The sequence below is a fragment of the Hyperolius riggenbachi genome, chromosome 3, assembly GCF_040937935.1.
Source record: "Hyperolius riggenbachi isolate aHypRig1 chromosome 3, aHypRig1.pri, whole genome shotgun sequence".
In the NCBI taxonomy this organism is placed as follows: Eukaryota; Metazoa; Chordata; class Amphibia; order Anura; family Hyperoliidae; genus Hyperolius; species Hyperolius riggenbachi.
The window spans coordinates 437,295,084-437,315,081 of NC_090648.1; the positions used below are offsets into that span (position 1 = coordinate 437,295,084).

The following is a 19,998-nucleotide window of genomic DNA, read 5'->3' on the forward strand; positions in this document are numbered from 1 at the left end:
GAAATCCAATTATGACTGAGGATGTAATTAAATCTAGTCCCTCCCCCCATCCCGTCCACACAGGCTTACAGCCTCGAGGCGAATATTTCATTATAAAAACCAGGGGACAGATACCTCAAATCAGTTCTCTTCTGACGGTAGCGGCAGCTGGACTCCCGGCCCAAGCTAAGGGGCTTCTGGTCAAAGCCAGAACTGTGTCCGTCCACAAAAGTCCAAGATTCTTCTATCTGGATCCCCGTTTATTTTGGTAAGCAAAATCGCTTTGTGTGTATCTTTGTAACCTCTTATTTTTGTAACTTTTATCTTGTAACTTTTTTACTTTGTTTTTTGTACATCTTCTGTATATATTATTTTCTGCATTGTTCTATGTTTTTATGGAATATTAAATCGTTATTTAATAAGCTTGACTTCTGCGGTACTAAACTAACACTCATAGCCTAGAGGAGACTGCAGTGTAGCTGTGTATAAGTCCGTGCCTAATTGTATGTTTGAGCAACACTACCATATGAAATTGTAATTGCATTGTGTGTATGGGGCACTTCTGCGCTCGACAGCCGAGTGGGAAGTCTAACAGTATCGTTCGGAACGACTGTTAGTGGTTTTGCTGCACGACAGTGTAACGTGCATTACAAATCATTGTCTGATTGTGCTGTGTTACTGTACAACTGTACTGTGTGTGTGGGTGCGTGGCGTTCTCGTATTCGGCCTAAGCGCAAAGCTGACCCAAATACGAAAACGCAGATTGCGTGTTTAGCCCTCGACAGCTGAGGGGACGTGTCTAGCAACGCTAGTGGTGGCAGTGGGAAGTGTTTGAGGGGTTCCAGCCTTGTTTGTAGCTTAAATAAGGCTGTTCCCCAAGTAATCTGGTCAAACCCGCAGTCGGGAACCGTATACACAGGCGTGCCGCGGGCCGGTTCCTGACAGCGGGCAATGAACTGGCACGGCGTCTATAGATGTCGCTGCCAGTTCATGAAGCGGGACGTTTCCCGGGACCTCATGCTGCCTGGGCAGCGGACCCCGAATCCGGGACGCGTCCCGGGCAATCCGGGACGTCTGGTCACTCTATGTCAGTGGAAGGAGATGCTGCTTGCTTTTTTGGCAGTTGGAAACAGCTGTTATCCCCACAATGCAAAAGGCTCCCACAATGTGATGTCAGAACCATGGTCCTGACATCACACTGTGGGCAGGGCCAGAGCTACCATAGGAAAAAATGGGCAATTTCTCCAGAGCCTGTAGGGGCCCCCAAGGTGTCCCTCCCCTATCTTAACTGTTGCTCCCCAGGGACTCTGCAGAGTCTGTTAAGTTGGGAGGTGATTGGGGGAGGGTCAGCAGCCAGCTCAGGGGCCCAGGAGGGAAATTTGGCTGCAACAAAGGGCATCTAATGACACTTTTTGGGTGGGGGTATCTGTTGGGGGGCCCCAGGCTAATTTTTCCCTAGGGCCCAATTGTTACTTGAACCGGCCCTGCCTGTGGGAGGGTTTTCAACACAATATCAGCCATACAAATCCCCCTGATGATCTGTTTGAGAAAAGGAAAAGATTTATCATGAGAAAGTGGGTATCATCAGCTACTGATTGGGATGAAGTTTAATCCTTGGTCACGGTTTCTCTTTAATTGGGTTCTAGTAAATGCAGCTTTTTCACTTTAGTGTGCCCTTAGGGTCCTTTCACACCAGGAGCTGTTCTGTCCGTTTTGACGGAACGCATCTAGGATGCCGTAGGAATGGTAACATGAAAGTCTATTGACTTTCATGTTACCGTTCACATTAGATAAAGCGTTCCAGAGCGTTACGATGTAACGCATCCGGGAGTTAATAATCGTATGGCATAAGCGTTTTCCAGTCGGGTGAATTCGAACTAGCGTTGCTGATATGCGTCGAACCGCAACTTCCAGACATCATAACGCGTGCATTAAATCAGGTTCATGCACATGTTGGCTAGTGTGAAAAGGCACTTACTCTTTAGATTCAGGGCATATTCACAGTTGGACGTTGCGGAGCTGCGATATAAACTCTTATAAGGCAGCTTGCCGCACTGCAATGATAAGCCTATGGGACATTCACAGTGTGACTTTAGTGATGCATTGTAAGGCCTAGCATTATGGTAACGCACTGCTGCAGTGCATTATCTGTAAACGCATATGTTACCAGGTACAGGAAAGCATACTTTTCATTGCCTGTATGTTTTACTGTACCTACTGTATGCAACGGTAATACAGCGTTAATCTGCATTATCACCTTTTTATGTGGTTGCAATGCTGTGTTGTGACTTTAACGTCGCATTACAACGCAATGACCCACTGTGAATGTAACCTCAGGGTCCTGATTCAGATACCTATTTATGGGTATTTTTAGGTGCTATGCAAGCTGCAGTTTGGTGTCAGAAGGCGTATCAAAGATGTCTACATCATTTTTAGGCAGCAGTTCCAGGATCTAATTAAGCAAGAAGTTTTAAATCAGGATGATACCATTTCATAAAAAATGAATAAGAATAAGCAAGCTTTCGGCCTTGCAGCCTTCGTCGGGCTTACATCCCGTTAAGGCCGTAAACTTTCTTATTCATTTTTAGTTAGCCAATAAATGGTATCATCCTGATTTAAAACGTCTTGCTTTTACTTATTGCTAACACGGTACAATACCCTACTGCTACTAGGATCTAATTAAAGCAATGAAAGGACGTCAATCAGTCCATACTAAAACTTGTATTTTCTGTGATGAGAAATGCACTTTGAAAGTGAAGATTCTACATCTAGCAATACTCAGTACTACCATCCTTTGTTAGGAAACAGTCCATAGACCAGAAAACTATATAGACCAGGGCCTCCCTTCAAAAACAAAGAGCGGCCTCCATTACAACCAAGGATTTGTAAAAAACGAAGTTCCTTCTTCCACCTCCCATGACTAAACCTCCCATAACGCCTCGCGCTGACATCATGCTTCTCCTTCTCCCCCTTCAGGGTAGGGAGCGGCAACCGCGCATGCGCATTGCCCAGCCACCCAGAGGCGTGGTTCTTCCCACCGTTGATAGCCATGGGATGCTCTTGCGGGCGCGGCCGTGCTCAAATAAATGGGCATGTCAAGCCTCTAGTCACATGTGTGACAGAAGAGGGTGGAGATTCGTTTGTTAGTGGGCGTCTCTTACCTCGCGTGTATACTGAGGAGAAAGAGGGGCGTGGTAATCGGACACGGTCTGGGATGTGATGCACACAGGGAGCGAGCATAGGACAAGCACAAGCTACCCTGGAATGCGCTTTTTAACATGCTTCTTGATAGCGGGGCGTGGCCAAACATTTCTAGAGGCATACAGCATCATATAGTGATGCGAATTTCGTTTTAGTGGGCGGGGCGCGCATTGGTGAGAGCTGTGGGCCGAGATTTCCGGGCACGGTTATGTGAGGGGGCGGGGAGGTGAAGAACGAAAAGCGAGAATTGGCTTGTAGTTGTCGCGGTTGAGAAACAGACTGAGAGTGAATGATTGCTTGTGAGGGGGTTAACTGTAGATTCAGTGCAGGGTAGATGTGGTAGTAGGCGTGGCTGGGTTCAGAAGCTCTCCTGTGAGAGGAGGCTCGGTTAATGGGCGTGGCTATGTGTAGAAGTGATTTGCCTCTGTCATAAGAAGGAGGAGACAGACGTAGCTACTAGCGCTGCTGCTAGTTGTAGAAAAGCTTATAATGGAGATTGCGGTTTCGGTGGGCGTGGCAGATATGAGAAGTCATCCATTCACAGCGGACCAAGTGAAGCTGGGCTTTAGCAGTGGACGATGCTACAGCGCTGATACGTGATACGTGAATGGGGCGTGGATAAGGTTATTAGTAGGCGTGGCTAATTTTAGAAGACGGCCTTTCGCAGCACAGAAGATGAAGATAGGCTTTGGAGGTCTCCTTTCATAGGCTAGTGCAGGGGCGGAGTCTGGTTTGTTAGTGGGCGCGGCTGGGGCTCGTGTGGCTATCGGCGAAGGAGGTGGGCGGGTCCCGTTGCGCGCCGCCTGTGTCAGAGGCCACCGAAGCGCCGTGCGCGCCATTCGGCCGGAGCGGAGAGTGAGGAGCGTAGTGTGCGCGGATTTCTGTCAGGAGGAGCTGCCGCCGCGTCTCATGTTACGGCATGGCCTGTGAGCTGCGGCCACCTGATCCCCGCTGAGAGGATTGTCCCCTCCCCCCCAATCCCGGAGACCATGTATCTCGCCCCCCCGCCGCGGCCTTCCAATGGCTCCAGCTCGGACAGCTCGCTGGCGCCCCCCCGGGAGGACGACCAGGACTTGCCCGAGGACTTTCGCCGCCGGCGCCACACTATGGACAAGGACAAGTCCGAGCACCGCTTCTTCCGCCGGAGCGTTATCTGCGACTCCAATGCCACGGCCCTGGAATTGCCTTCCGCCGGCTCCGCGCCCAGCGCGCCCCCTGAGGAGGAGAGCCCGGAGCCTGTCGCCTCTGTGCCCGTAGCCGGCCCGGCCTTGTTCATCCTCCGCCCGCCGGCCCTAGCCGAGGAGAGGCCGCCCGACGACAATGAGGATTTGGAGACGAAGGCAGTGGGGTTCTCCCCCGACGGCCGCTTCCTCAAGTTCGATATCGAGATCGGCCGCGGCTCCTTCAAGACCGTCTACAAGGGGCTGGACACTGAGACCACCGTGGAGGTAGCCTGGTGCGAGCTGCAGGTGAGGCATGGAGGATCACACGTGACGTCTCCGGTGTGACTGCGCAGGGTCCAGTGTCCACAGAGCAAATAGGAGTGAGATGGTCTGACAGCTCGTGGTCCAGTCTCTGTATAGGAAATAGGAGTGAGATGCAGTGTGTGGCAGCTCAGGGTCCAGTGTCCATATTGGAAATGGGAGTGAGATGTCTGACAGCTAGCTCATGGTCCAGTCTTCATATAGAAAATAAGTCAGATGGTCTGACAGCTAATGGTCCAGTCTTCATATTGGAAATAAGAATGAGATTCAGTCCGACAGCTCATTGTCCAGTCTTCATATAGGAAATAGGCGAGAGATGGTCTGATAGCGCATGGTCATGTAGGGATTAGAAGTGAGATGGTCTGACAGCTAACTTATGGTCCGGTCTTCATATAGGAAATAGGCGAGAGATGGTCTAACGGCTCATAATCCAGTCTTCATGTAGGGAATAGAAGTGAGATGATCTGCCAGCTCATGGTCCAGTCTCCATATAAGAAATAGTAAGAAGCATTCTGACAGCTCATGGTCCAGTCTCCATATAGGAGTCCAGTGTCTATCTATGAAATAGGAGAGAAATGTGATTGCACAGGGTCCAGTGTCCACATAAGAAATAGGAGTGAGATGTAGTGTGTGGCAGCTCATTACTATCCCCTCGAATGAAAAGAAGTGTCTGGCCGAACTGGGGTTCAGTGTCTATATAGGAAATAGGAGTGATATGCAGTGTGTGACAGCACCAGGGTCAATTATTCATAGAGAGGTGAGATGTAGTGTGTGACAGTACATGGTCCAATGTCCACAGAGGAATGAGTTGTAATGTGTGACAGCACTGTGGTCCAGTGTCCATACAGAAAATCAGGGTCCAGTGTCTACAAAATAAATAGTAGTGAGATGCAGTGTGTGTGTCATGCAGGGCTGTGGAGTTAGTACAAAAATTACCAGACTCTTCAGTTTCACTTTAGACTCCACAGCTCTGGTGTCATACATGGTCCAATGTCCATAAGGGAAATAGGGGTGAAGTGTAGTGTGTGACAGACTGGGGTCCAGTGTCCATAGAGGAATGAGATGTAGCGTGTGACAGTGCATGGTCCAGTGTCCATAGAGAAATGAGATGTAATGTGTGACAGCACTGGGGTCCAGTGTCTAAAGAGGAAATAGAAGTGAGATGAAGTGTGTGTCATACATGGTCCAGTGTCCATAGAGTAAATAGAGGTGAGATGTAGTGTGACGGCACTGTGGTCTAGTGTCCATATAGGATTGAGATGTAGTATGTGGCTCAGGGTCCACAATCCATATAGCGATAAGATGTAGTGTGTCTGACAGTGCAGGGTCTAGTGTTCAGAGGAAATAGTTATGTCGTGTGTGGCAACCCAGAGTGTGTGGAAAGTAACAAGATGACAGAGCGAAGGCAAGCTGACTATAGTACCTGTTAGTGTGTTGAGGCCTGGGGGGACAGCAGTGGATTCTGTTTCTAGGACTGTGAGGTGACAGTAGTATGATTTGTAGAATCTAGTGTGCGAGGTGTTAGTACTTAGCTGTGTAGTGTTTAAAGGGATGCCAGGTTATAGTAAGGTCTGTAGTGCCCAGAATTTTCATGTGATAGCAAAGGGTTTTCTGTTTGTAGAATGTCAGTGTGACAAAAGGTGTTTTGTAGCATTTAGAATTGTTTTATGAGACAGTAGTAGTGTCCAGGGGACTGTGGTGACGTTACAGTATCCAGGATTGTAGTGACTAAAAGACTGTAAGGCAGCGTACAGGTTTGTAGTATCCACAGGACTGTCTGGAAGATGGTGAGGTCCTATTATTTGGCTCAGTAGTGTCTAGAGCAGCAGCCCCAATCTCTCTTCTGACCAAAGATCACTTTCATGCAAGACGTGTGTTGCAGTGAAATGCATGATGCACAGTGCCACAAGTGTCCCAGGTAATGAGAACAGTGCTCAGTCGACAGCTGGACTTCTGTTTACTGAACCAGTACCAATCACACCACCTATGACTGTAAAAAATGCATCTGCCTTTGCTAGAACCCTAAAGTTAATTGAAGGGAAATTTGCAGTGAACACACTTTATAAAGACATTGATTGGGAACTGGGATAATTTTGATAAAACTAATAATTACTTTCTTGCCCTGCTGCAAGGTAGCAATTTAAAGTCGCTATCCCAGCCCGTGAGACTTCTCTGCCCTGCGGTCTCCTGGATGGCACTACCACACTTCTTTCAAGGTCACGCTTGGCATCTGCTCCCTGGGGATTCTGATCTTCCATCTGTCTGTCCCAGTGGCACAGCTTGGTTTCTCATTACTTCCTACACTTTACCGTCCCTCCACTTCAGATGCATACACACGTCCAATTTTGGCAAATCGTTGACAAATTTTACCACCTCCATGTTGTATGAGAGCCAATAGACTATGATCAGATAGTGTAGGTAAGCTCTCATACTACATGGAAGTGGTAAAATTGGCCAATCAAAATTAGGTGTGTATGCACCCTTAGAGGCTGGAGTGGAGAGGACCCAGCTGCTGAACACAATGCAGAACTGCCCTGTTACTACACATGTAGCCTCCCTCTGGCAGAGTGTCTGGTTCTCCATCCTCTGCATGGACAGTTGCAGCCCAGCTTGGCACAGTCCACAGCCAGGCAGTGGTCTGTGGCCATGTGGCTGGTAATCCTGCTCTAGAAGATCGCCTCTGAATACCGTTGAGGTCACAGAAGTACTCTGTCGGTGTTCTGTGGTATATATGCAGCATAAAAAGTTATCTTACTTTGACAAGTAACGGACTTGTCACACTGTTGCGTTGCTAAACTGATTTCAGCAATTCGTATATCCAGCTGTGATATGGAGGAACATCGGGCATACCAGCACAGAAAATAGTAATCTTCTTGGTGAAGTGAGTGTGGTAAGTATTGGGCAAGAGCAATTTCTGTTGCGCATCTTTAGCATGTGTGGGCAAAGGCAGAAGTGTAGTTTAACATTTGATGGTAGTCACTGGTATGGGACGTGTGGCATGGGGGATGCTGGGCAATGTTGGAAGTCAACCAGTGCTAAAATTGCTGGTAAGATAACAAGGCATGAATGAAAGGGGTGGACAGGTAGCACTGACAAATGCAGCATGTTTTGTGATTTCCTGGGAAGAGAGCAGAAAAGGGAGTCGCCTGTTACTCGATTTGTATGCAGTCCTATCGCACTGGATGGGCCCTGGTTGATTGGAACACAGTGAATGACTGGTAGCCATCTGTAACTTGCACTTCTGGGTTGTATTGGAACTAGGATGGTGAAGGGGTGGAGCTTAATGGGTGCTTCTTATTAAGGGTACTTTTTATCAGGGCTAGTACTGTAAAAATAGAGCATCTATTATCTCAGCACTTTCAATCCTTTTTTTTTTTTTTTTGTCCTGCAGCCAGCGTAGGAATTTAAGTTTTTCTCTTTTACTGGTCTTTCTGCATTGAAGCTGTGGTGGGTTCACCTGAAAATTGGGCCCTGAGTCATTCTCATGATGCATGCTTTGGCCTGAATATGTAATTGTCACATGGCAATCTTCAATTATGGCTGCTTTGGTTCTGGCTAATTTTATGGCTGTGAGCTTTAGGCACCGTTCACACTTGCGGTTCTCTGCCAAACGGACCGGATGACCTGACCGGATCCGGATCGGAACCGTACGGTTCTGATCCGGATCCGGTCAGGTTGCATCAGGTGTTCATCAGGATGCGATCCGGATCCGTTTGGCAAAAGATAGTAGAAATAAAATAAAAATGTTGGTGTCTGGGAGGTCAGCAGAAGGTGGACCTGTGGAATCAGGCCCTCCGCTGTTTAGCACTCACCTCCACCTCCGACATACTGCCAACATCTCCAGCACGTTTAAAGTCACTGCTGCTCCACTCCAAAATGCTTGCCCATGTGTCCCCATCCAAAATCGCCGCTACAATACGCATAGGAAGTTGGGTAGAACGTCCGTTTTTTTTATAGCCAGTGTGTTGTGCGCTCTCCGTTAGTGTCTGAAATGCAGAGTGCTTTGTTAGAAAGAGATGTCACACCTGGTTTTAGAGAGTGACTTGCTGTCATACAGTTATAAAGATCAAAACAAGCCTGGAGCATTTCAGTCTCTTGAGGTGTTATGTGTTTTATGCCCTCATTATTCAGTACACCTAAACCCCAGAAAAATATTCTCAACCTTTTTTTTTTTTTCTGGGCAGTGTTCTCCTCAGAGTTTTTAAGCTGCTCCACCTGGCTAATTTTTGTGAGCGTTGCAGCCGGCCCGCTGTCACTCAGCGATGCGATCTTCACCCTCTTTTCTAGCTCCCATCAGTGTAGAGGTGTGAGGATAGCTCATGTCCGCAGCACAGACAAGGATCCTATGTAAGAATGAAGACCGGCACCATCAGGTTTCTTTCAATAATGCTCTTTTATCATCATCATACTATACTATGTATCATAACATACAGCCGTCAATGTGACGTTTCGAAGCAAAGGGCTTCGTTCTCCAGCTAGGCTGAATGCACACTAAACATCTATGAAATTCACAGGCTTTTTATAGTACATACTATTAAAAACTGACCAATTACTAGGTTGCTAACCATTGCACCCCAGCTGGACCTGAAGGGAAGCTTCTCTGGTAAGTCTGTGATAGGCTAGACTGACATCGCCATCAGGTCTGCCTTGTGCGATACACGGTGCAGTACTGACAGGTATGCTGCCTGGTTGAACAACGCGCTGTGACTATGTCACCCAATCATGCTTGCGCAAGTGGGCTGGGGCCATGTCAGTCTAGCCCAGGGCTGGCCAAACTACGTCCTGTGGGCTGGATACTGTACATCCAGCCCGCAGACAGGCGGCCATATTCCTCTCCTTTCCCCACTCCCTTCCTGTAATATGCTGGCTCGTCCTGACATCAGGTCATGTGAACCCTGTTGGCATGGAGATGCGACACTGGAAATGGCGAGCTGGTGAGTTTGAAACACTTGCTACCACCTGCTCATGACTCTGCATGGAGGGAGGAGGAGAAGAATTGCTGGAATGTACTCCGCAGCATGCAGCCCGGGCTGCGCAAAGTTTGCCCAGCCTGATCTAGCCTATCACAGACTAAGCAGAGATTTCCATCAGAGCGCAGACCTCAGTCATTGGTGCAACGGTTAGCAACTTAGTGATTGGTCAGTTTCTAAGTCTCTACTATATAAAGCCTGCATATTTCATGAATGTTTAGTGTACATTCAGACTAGCTTCAGAAAGAAGCACCTTGCTTCTGAATATTCAATTGATGGTTGTATGTTAAAAGAAACTTTATAGTGCCAATCTACAGCTTTACAAATGATCAGAACTATCAGCATAGGTCTCTGTGATTGTCTAGGCTTTGCAGGTAGGTTATGGTATTATTGCCCATTTTTGTAGCTGTACAACCATTTGATTCAATGCAGTCAAGTAAAATGGTAAAAATTGAGAGAGAGAAAATGTAATGTAATAGATTTATTTTACTTTATCCATTAGCGCCGGTTTTCCCTTGTAGCCGCATTCTGACACCTTGCTGTGATGGGAGAACACCCCTGAATCCCTCTTGCCTTACCTTGCTTGGCTATAGGGATTCACATGTGTGACACAATTTTTTTTGCTGTTACCAAAGTTTAGGGATGGTCAATGAGATGCTAATAATTTTGAGTTGATTCTTAAAGGGATGCTGTAGGGGGGTCGGGGGAAAATGAGTTGACCTTACCCGCGGCTTCTAATGGTCCCCCGCAGACATCCTGTGCCCGCACAGCCGCTCACCAATGCTCCAGCCCCGCCTCCGATTCACTTCTGGAATTTCAGACTTTAAAGTCTGAAAACCACTGCGCCTGCATTGCCGTGTCCTCGCTCCTGCTGATGTCACCAGGAGCGTACTGCACAGGCCCAGTATGGTCTGTGCCTGCGCAGTACACTCCTGGTGACATCAGCGGGAGCGAGGACACGGCAAAGCAGGTGCAGTGGTTTTCAGACTTTAAAGTCTGAAATTCCAGAAGTGAACCGGAGGCGGGGCTGGAGCATTGGTGAGCGGCTGTGCGGGCACAGGATGTCTGCGGGGGACCATTAGAAGCCGTGGGTAAGTTCAACTCATTTTCCCTTGACCCCCCTACAGTATCCCTTTAATTATTTGCATCTCATTGACCATCCCTAACAAAGATAGACAGGTTTATGTGTACAGCAGTGAATTTCTGGTTAGAGAGACACTGAAGCGAAAAAAAAGATATAATAAATTGGTTGCGTAGTACGGATAATATCCAGAAGATTAGTAGCAAAGCAAATATTCTCATATTTTTATTCTCAGTTATATAGTGTTTTATAACATTGCATCATTCTTTAATATTTGCAGTTTACACACTACTCGGAATTCTAAATGATTTTTCAGAGCAGTCTTGTGAACTATTGACCTGTCCTCTGGCAGAGAAAAAGAAAATTTTTAACTAACAGTTGAGATAAACTTCAGAAGACAGACCTCTCCAAAGTCATGGAGCTTAATGGCTTTTTTTGCATAGAGATAACTGGAGTTTCTCAACTCTTCATGTTCTGGAAACCATATTAGACTTATGTCTCTTATCCTAATGTTTTATTTCTTAGCTGTACTACACATACAAATCATTATATCACATTTTTTTCCCGCTTCAGTGTCTCTTTAAGTTCAGAGCTGGTTGGGGAAGTACAGAAGCGAAGCACTGAGCGTTTCCACATAGCATTTATTGCACTGAAACTAGAGCCCTTACCATTTCCGATGACTAATTTCTTCACAGTCCTCAATCAGGCGTTTGCCTGCCCACAAGAATCTAGATTTGTTACTGGCTGCAGAGTTGATGACATTTTTTGACAGACATGGCTGACAGTAATTATTATATTTGAAAATCATGTTTAATTTTACAATATGCTTGATGCTCATGCCTTGCATTTTTTAAAATTGTGCATTGATAAAGCACGAAGCAGTCTTGAGAGCTGCATTTCAGATACCGATTATTGCTCGTATGATTAAAAAAACTGTAAATGCTGCTGTGTTATGCATCTGGCCAAAGCTTACTATCTTTCACAGACTGGCTTCAAATCCATCGTTCGGCAGGGAAGTCTTCCAAATTGGTGCAAGCTCAAGGAATCTTTCTTTTTAATTAGATTTCACCAATTACTTCACCATGTTCCCCAGCTCCTATACAGTACAGTGCTGATGCTGTACAGATGTCATTAAATTCCAAGCTAGCGACTTGTCTGTTGCTATAAGGTGGTGGCGGGTGGGAGGAGGAGGGATAAAAAGCGACATGCGAGATCTTAAGCAGATCTGGGGGTGGGACTCTATACACCTGCTGAATTCTTTTAAGTTTCTTGGCTGAGACTGGCTTTATCTTCCGCCATGGTAGTTTAATTTGGTGTCTGTCAGTAGCATTAGTTCCATTAAAAATAATTTTGAAAGCTTCGGGATACCAAGACATTTTGTACAATTTCATGCTCTCAAATTTGTGAGAACAGTTTATTCCAAGATGGCTGCACACCAGTGTTTAAAGGGATACTGTAGGGGGGTCGGGGGAAAATGAGTTGAACTTACCCGGGGCTTCTAATGGTCCCCCGCAGACATCCTGTGTTGGCGCAGCCACTCACCGATGCTCCGGCCCCGCCTCCAGTTCACTTCTGGAATTTCTGACTTTAAAGTCAGAAAACCACTGCGCCTGCGTTGCCATGTCCTCACTCCCGCTGATGTCACCAGGAGTGTACTGCGCAGACACAGACCATACTGGGCCTGCGCTGTGCGCTCTTGGTGACATCAGCGGGATCGAGGACACAGCAACGCAGGCACAGTGGTTTTCAGACTTTAAAGTCTGAAATTCCAGAAGTGAACCGGAGGCGGGGCCGGAGCATCGGTGAGTGGCTGCGCCAACACAGGATGTCTGCGGGGGACCGTGAGAAGCCCCGGGTAAGTTCAACTCATTTTCCCCTGATCCCCCTAGTATCCCTTTTAAAGCACGGTCTACAAAGACCTGGATGAGTGAGTATTGTGTGGAGGGATTAGACTGGCCTACAGGGCTGTGGAGTTGGAGCAATTTTGGAGTCGGAGGTTTTATAAACGGAGGAGTCGGAGTTGGATGATTTTTGTACCAAATTCATAGCCCTGGTAAGTATTAGACTAAGGAGTCGAAGTCGAGGAGTCACAGTCAGAGCAATTTTGGGTACCTGAAGTTGGAGTTGGTGGTTTCATAAACTGAGGAGTTGGATTTTTGTACCGACTCCACAGCCCTGCCGACCTATAGAGATCTCTGACCTCAACTCAGTAGAAATCCTTTGAAATTCATTTTTTGTAGTTTTTAACCCCTTTTCACTCTGAGAACCCCCCCCCCCCCCCAATAACCTTTGAAATTTGGCATTAAAAGATAGCTTTATGGGGGACCCCTCTCCCCCTTTTTAATGTTTAATACTTCTGATTTACTCATGTTGTTCAGATTTTATTTTTAGTAGCAGAGCTGGTATCATTTATCTGTGGCTTTTTATGTTTTTTTAGTTTCTTTTATTCTGTGGCTACAGAGTATGTTGTCAACCCCAGTGGACATTAAATGCGTCTACCACTGACTATAAAATCACTGTTGATTCCGAATCATTGAGTTCTTTTATTTTGGGTACTGGTTGATGGAAGTTACTCAAACTGATTCATTGCTATTTCTAACCTTGTGATCTGTGATATTGATTGTTTAGATGTTTGGCTTGCGTGTTAACAGTCATCGCTTATGCTCTGTGTAGGGTGTGATTCTCCACAACATGCTGGCTTAGATCATGCTCAGTTTCTAAGTTTGGCTCAAACAGTAGATTGTGTGTATCCCATTCCATGGATATGCATCCCTTGACGGCTTTTTTTCATCCTCTGCTGCTTGTAATAGTTTGTCCAAAGCGATCAATATTGACGTTAACATTTCTATTCAGTGAAAACCATTGTCGGGGTAGGAGTCTACCCCGCAATGCAAAATATAGACCTTTTTTTTTTTTTATATTTCCATACTGAATTTTAAATTAGCCTGCAGTGTGGCCCTGATGGTGGCAATCCTCATATTTTCAGTGGTTATACATTCTGGACTTTATAATTTGAATAATCACCCCTCTATCTAGACCTTTCATGGCCTCATGCAATATGTCATAGCTGGCAGCATTACTAGTCCTTGGCAAATGCTACAATGACCTCAGTATAACCCCCCCCCCCCCCCCCCCATTTTCCCTTCAGCAAATATGATAAGAACAAGACCAGTTAGCTGTGAAACCATTACATCATCTGTTTATCAGTGGATGGACAGGTTTGTAACTTCGTCAGCTGTGGCTTCTCTACAAAGGAAGGTGGTCAGTCCATAGGAGGATGTGGAAGTGCTGAAAGGAGGTGAACGGATGTTTGTTTCCTCATTACTACAAGCATCAGCAATCCTCAAGAACAATGAATGAAGAACCCAAGCAGTTGTGACTAAGAATATTTCCGTCAGATTTCTCAATTGGATGGGTGTGCTGTATCCTTACGGACTGGTCTGCACTACAAGCTAAACACGCTGCTTGTCAGTGAGTCAGTCTTTTAGGGAGTGTTTATTCCAGCTATCTGCTTTCTTCATTGATTAGCCCCAAATGCCATTTTCTGGAATTCCTGACTGATTAGAGGCCTCTGCTTTGTGTGGTCTATGATGAGTGACTCAGTTTTTGCAGTGAACTGTGTGCAATCTCATAGCATTCCTCCATGGTAAACATGAACATTGTATACCACAGGCTCGCTGAATTACATTTCTGACATTCTTTGGTTGCCGATACTTGGGTAGAAGTTCTTATGTTATTGGTTAAAAGAAAGCACAAGCGCACTACATTTAAATGGAAGAACTAAACATAAATGTGCAGTACCACATACATGCTAAGTAACTGCTTTAAGCCTGACCACTATCTCTGGCGTATTTCTTGAAGTGTTCCCAGAGATGAAAGACCTCTTGGGTACCATACTTACCTGAGGCTTCCTTAAGCTCCATTGTGCCTGCTTAGTCTCTCGCCGTCTCCCTGGGTGGCTTCTGTCCCCTGCAGTACAGCCTGAAAGCCTGGCCTAATCGCGCTTTCTCATGCATGCCCGACCAGTCGCATTTGCGCAGCTGGACTACTACTGCGCAAGTGTACCAGGGACAGGAGCGCAACAGGGGGAACACACCAGTCCGAGCTGCGCATGTGTGACGAATTGTGACTTGGCCAGGCTTTTGTCTGTATTGCGGGGGACGGGAGACAGCGAGGGACTGAGCGGCCTCAAAGTGGCTTAAAGGGAACCAGAGAGGAACGGGCTGAAAAAAAAGAACAAGCCTTTATACATACCTGGGGCTTCTTCCAGCCCCATAAGCCTGGATCGCTCCCACGCCGCCATCCTCCGCTTCCTGGAACCGCCGTTACCGGGCCCGTCACTTCCGGCGGACGCGGCCAATTGTCCGCATCACAGGGGCTCCCTCCATACATGTACGCATGCGGCTGCACAGCAGGCAGCCTCATGCGTACTTGTATAGAAGGAGCTCCGTGTGATGCGGCGAATCGGCCGCGTCCGCCGGCCGACTGGCCGACTAGCGGCAATGACGGGACCCGGTACCGGCGGATCCAGGCAGCAGAGGACGGCGGCGTGGGAGCGATCCGTGCCTATGGGGCTGGAGGAAGCCCCAGGTATGTATTAAAGCTTCCCCCCAACCTCTCTGGTTCCCTTTAAAGAGAAACTCCGACCAAGAATTGAACTTTATCCCAATCAGTACCCCCTCTTTACATGAGAAATCTATTCCTTTTCACAAACAGACCATCAGGGGGCGCTGTATGACTGATATTGTGGTGAAACCCCTCCCACAAGAAACTCTTGAGCACCGTGGTGCTCCTGGCAGTTTCCTGTCTGTGAACCTTGTTGCATTGTGGGAAATAACTGTTTACAGCTGTTTCCAACTGCCAAAAAAGCATGCAGCAGCTACATCACCTGCCAACAGTAAAAATGCCACCATGTAATGTCAGAATGTAAATCAGGGATTTAAAAGATTTTACAATGGGCAAACACTGACTAAATCATGTGTACATAATTATTGTAAAAATGAAGCACTTTATTACATTATTTCCACTAGAGTTCCTCTTTAAGGAAGCCTCAGGTAAGTATAGAACCTGTATCAATAAAGGAGTCCAGCGCACATCTTTCAAAGTCATTAACATGCAAGTCCATTAGACGTTCAAGCTTCTATATCTTGCTATCATCATTTGTCAATGCAGGTCCACCACCAGAAACACCCTTTTAAGACACACACTCATCAGTCGTCTCTGACCACTGTTAGACTGGTCAGAGAAAGCATAAGCCTTGGAGCCTCAGGGTCCTGGTGTTATTTGTGTTCCTCCTCAGACAAAATCTTTTCCGCTTTTGCATAATATTCACCTCAAAAAATAAACCTCTTGTAGCGTAATACAGTTAAAAACTTAAAATCTTTATTATAAAAAAAACTCTCCCCCATTGCCTATGCTGGACTGAAGATCCACTTTCTTTCATCTCAGGTTCACTTTAAGGCTCTGTAAGACTGTAAAAAAAAGTTGAGCCTTATTTCTTCTATCCTATAAGTTCCTATACCTGTTCTAATGTGTTCTGTCTTAGGGCTGGTTCAGACGGACGTTCGGAGGCGTTGCGTTTGTTGGCGTCGTGGTGGTGATGCGTTCGGGCTTTCAGCAGCGTTCGCGTTGTTCGGATGCGGTCGCATTTTTTCTTACCGTAGGGGGACATTAGCCGTCGCGGTTAACAGCCCCTGGAAGCTACATGTAGCTTCCAGGGTCTCCTTGAACGCCAGGGAAAATGGGACCCGAACGCCGCGTTTGTGTAAATGCGCGTGAAAGCTTGGTACAAACGCTCCCATTCACTTGAATCGGAGCGTTTAACGCCAAGCCCCAAACGCTGGCGGTAAACGCTGCACAAGCGGCCGTCTGAACCAGCCCTTACTGCAGCCTTTTCTAGTAGCACAGTGGCTGTATTATCTCTGTTACATGATATAATCTTCTCTCTGTGGGGCTGAGGCAGTCAAGCTGGAATGTGCTGTGCTGCTTGTGATTGGATAGAAGCTATACACACCCTCTCCAGGCCTCCTGCATGTATGACTCACACACTGAGCTCCTCTCAGCCTATCACTTGCTATGTCTTTTGTTTGTAAACACTGCATAAAAATGGCAATTACAAGCCAGGATTGCAGCAGGAAGAGGCAGAAACAGCACAGAGGGGCCCAGGAGAACATAACGAATAGAATGGTATGCTTTTTATTGTAAGAATTTGAGTACAGATTCTCTTTAAAGAGGAGCAGTCAGCCATACAATCTCTCAGAAAAAAACACATAAGTAGATAAATACTTGCTCTACTTACATAACATATGTACTGCATACATATGTATTGCACTGTCCACGTTTTGATTTTAGTGATTTTTTTTTTTCTACGGTAAAAAGAGAAAATCCTTCTTAGCATTTCCCATTTTAAGTGTGGCTATTTTGAAGCCAATTCTGATGTCATTTCCTCCCTTAGTCTCCTCTGCCTGATTTGCCTGCCCTTCACTATAGAAAGTGCATTGTCTCAGCTTGAGAAATATTGGCCAATCAGAGAGGAACAGCGGTGTGGGAGGTGAAAACAGGAGGAAAAGAGGCTTCAACCAATCGGGCTGCTTTAGTTGAGTCTGAGGGGAAGTACAGAAGAAAAAAAGAAAAACCCAGCACGCCCTGCAACTTTTTGTGTACCAAATAAGTCAGGTAAACTGGGGAATGATCATTTATCAACAGGAAAAGTAATAGAGATTTTAACTTTTGGATTGCCTGGTTGTTATTATTATTATTATTTGTATTTATAAAGCGCCAACAGTGCTGGACAATAAATAGGGATGCATACGTTGTAACAAGTGGTGACAGAGCAGTAGCAAACAGTTTTACAACATAGCACAAGGTTATACGTGCAGTCAGGGTATAAAATGCGTTTTACAGGGACCCAGCAAATCAAATCCGAGTTAAGCCCCGTCTACACGGGGAGATGTTGGGGAGATGTTGTGGCGATCGGCGGCCTGTTGCGCGTCCACGCACGTGCCCGCAGCGCCCCCGCTCGCCGCGTGTGCGCCGCAATCGATTCCCCGCTCGTGCCCGCTCGTCCCCGCCGGCGCCGCTTATCTCCCCCACGATTCCCTGCCATTGTCCCCTCGCGGGGATCGAGCAGGGAATCGGCGGTGCGGAGATCCGTCCTGTCGGATCTTATCAATCGAGCCGCATCAGCGGCTCGATTGATAAGGAGCATCGCGGCCGCATCTACGCGTGTAGATGCGGCTTAAGTCCATGAGAAGGGTGTCATTGCTGGGGTAGCAAAATTAAGGACACACTAAGGTGGGGGGGGGGGGGGGGGGCTGCCAAAGGCTTACAATCTAAAGGGTGGTTGGCATCCTTATTACTTGTTTACCAGATAAAAATGAATTGATTTGATGCCCGACAGTTACTCTTTACATCTCTAGTTCTGGCTTGTATATTGAGTGGAATATATTATTTTCAATACACGGTTTTGTGTATTGGAAATATTAATTTTATTTATTCATTCTTAGGGTTGGTTCTAGTTATATTGGTCCCCTTGGCAAAATTGTCAATGCATTAATGTGCATAAAACTTTGCCCTTACATAGAAATGTGACTTTTCTGCTGATGTAATGTTAGACTGCCCTGCATGCTCTTTCACTCTGTGCTTATGTTGTGTTTCCACATTACTACATTTGCCAACTGTATGGTTAAAAAAAGCAGCTGTGGATTAGCTCTTCTGTTGGAAGACTTTTTTCATTTTATCAGATGACTAATAGAAATGATGCATGCATAGACGTTTTTATATCAGATAACCAGTAAAATAAATATTGTTTTGACGCAAGCCATGATGACTGATAAGAAGAATATAAATTGCAAAGCTGAAATGTGCACATATTTGATGGATTATTTTAAAGATTTGTGCACGCAATAAAAAAGTGATTAGTCAGTTCTTTGCAAACTGGGGAGCATTTGGGGGTGGAGATTGTGCAGAGCCATGTGTCATACTTGTCCACATGTCCACTGTCCATACTGCTCATGGCTCTTTTGTCTTCACAGAGTGCCTTGAGGTTTTTTTTTTTTTTCAAAGTGTGAGATCATGTGTCCCATAGAGACTCTTCAGATGATCTGGATAATGTTTCAAACTGGCTGAGACCAGAGATTTGCTCCACAGGCCACTACCATCCACTTGTTTCCAGCCTTTCACAAGTTATATTTATCCCGCCCTTGCTGTTAATTCCTAGAAAGTGATATACATTCTCTGTGTGTAACTGCTTGGGAACTTCAGGCCTGGAATTTAAGGGTTTAACCGTTTATACACAGGAATGTATTTTTACTCAGCTGAACTAATACAATACTTTTTTTTTTTTTTTTTTTTTGCAAAAGCTGCCCCCCCCCCTTCCTTTCCCTACTAAAATGTATGTTTGTGTAAACATTTTCTGGTTTGCAGAGCTTTGGAGTCCATAAAAAAATCATCTGACTGCAGATTATGAAAACACCACCTCCAGGTACCAAAATAACTCTGGCTCCTTGACTCCGACTCCTCTGTCTGATAATTACCAGGGCTGTGGAGTCGGTACAAATATCATCTGAAAAATCATACAACTCAGTTTATGAAACCACCAATTGCGACTCCAGGTACCAAAAAATTGCTCCGACTCAACAGCCCTGCAGGCTTGTGTACTGTGTCCTGGGATCAAGATCAGCATCGCTGCCTCTCTCCGCCCTCCTTTTCCCTCACACTACTGGATCCTGTCAGTTCTCTTCTCTGCCAATCTCTGTTCGATATAAAGTGCAGGATAAGGCGTTTACATGTGGAGTGACCTTTGTCGTCTTTTTCTTTTAATGTACCTGCCTTCGCTTTTTTTTTTTGCAGCTGTGTCTTTTTCATTCCCAGTCTGAGCATATTTCATTTCAAAGGCTGTATTATTTGCTTAGCCTAGTAACCTCACTGGCATCTGTTGTCTCCTAATGTTTTTATTCTTTAGTCCAGTTAATATGAAATGTCACGTTGTGGAATTGGCAGAAACCTATATTTGTTCAGAAAGTGAAATTCTGCACGAAGGCCCAGTGCACATCAAAAACCTCTAGCAGATCCGCAAAACGCTAGAGGTTTTTGAAGCAGATTTCAGAGCGATTCTAGGCAACATGCCTATCGTTTTTGGAGAGTTTTTGTGTAGCAGATTAAAGATATTGTTACAGTAAAGCTGTTACTGAACAGCTACTGTAACAAAAACGCCTGGAAAACCGCTCTGATCTAGGGTTTTTCAGAGTGGTTTTCCACTTTCCTATACACCACTTAAGGACCG

At 46.0% G+C, this 19,998-nt stretch overlaps 1 protein-coding gene across 11 annotated transcripts in view; it reads left to right on the forward strand.

Moving 5' to 3' along the window:
- Positions 1 to 3,213: 3,213 nt before the first annotated feature.
- Positions 3,214 to 19,998, forward strand: part of WNK1 (WNK lysine deficient protein kinase 1) — a 262,349-nt gene continuing 245,564 nt past the window's right edge. For 6 of the 11 annotated variants that reach the window (XM_068277690.1, XM_068277692.1, XM_068277694.1 and 3 more), the window contains exon 1: positions 3,214 to 4,649. In XM_068277690.1, the coding sequence (XP_068133791.1) occupies positions 4,170 to 4,649 (480 nt within the window). In that variant the 5' untranslated portion in view covers positions 3,214 to 4,169. The remainder of the gene's footprint in view (positions 4,650 to 19,998) is intronic. The other 5 variants (XM_068277695.1, XM_068277697.1, XM_068277698.1 and 2 more) reach the window with 2 other exon arrangements.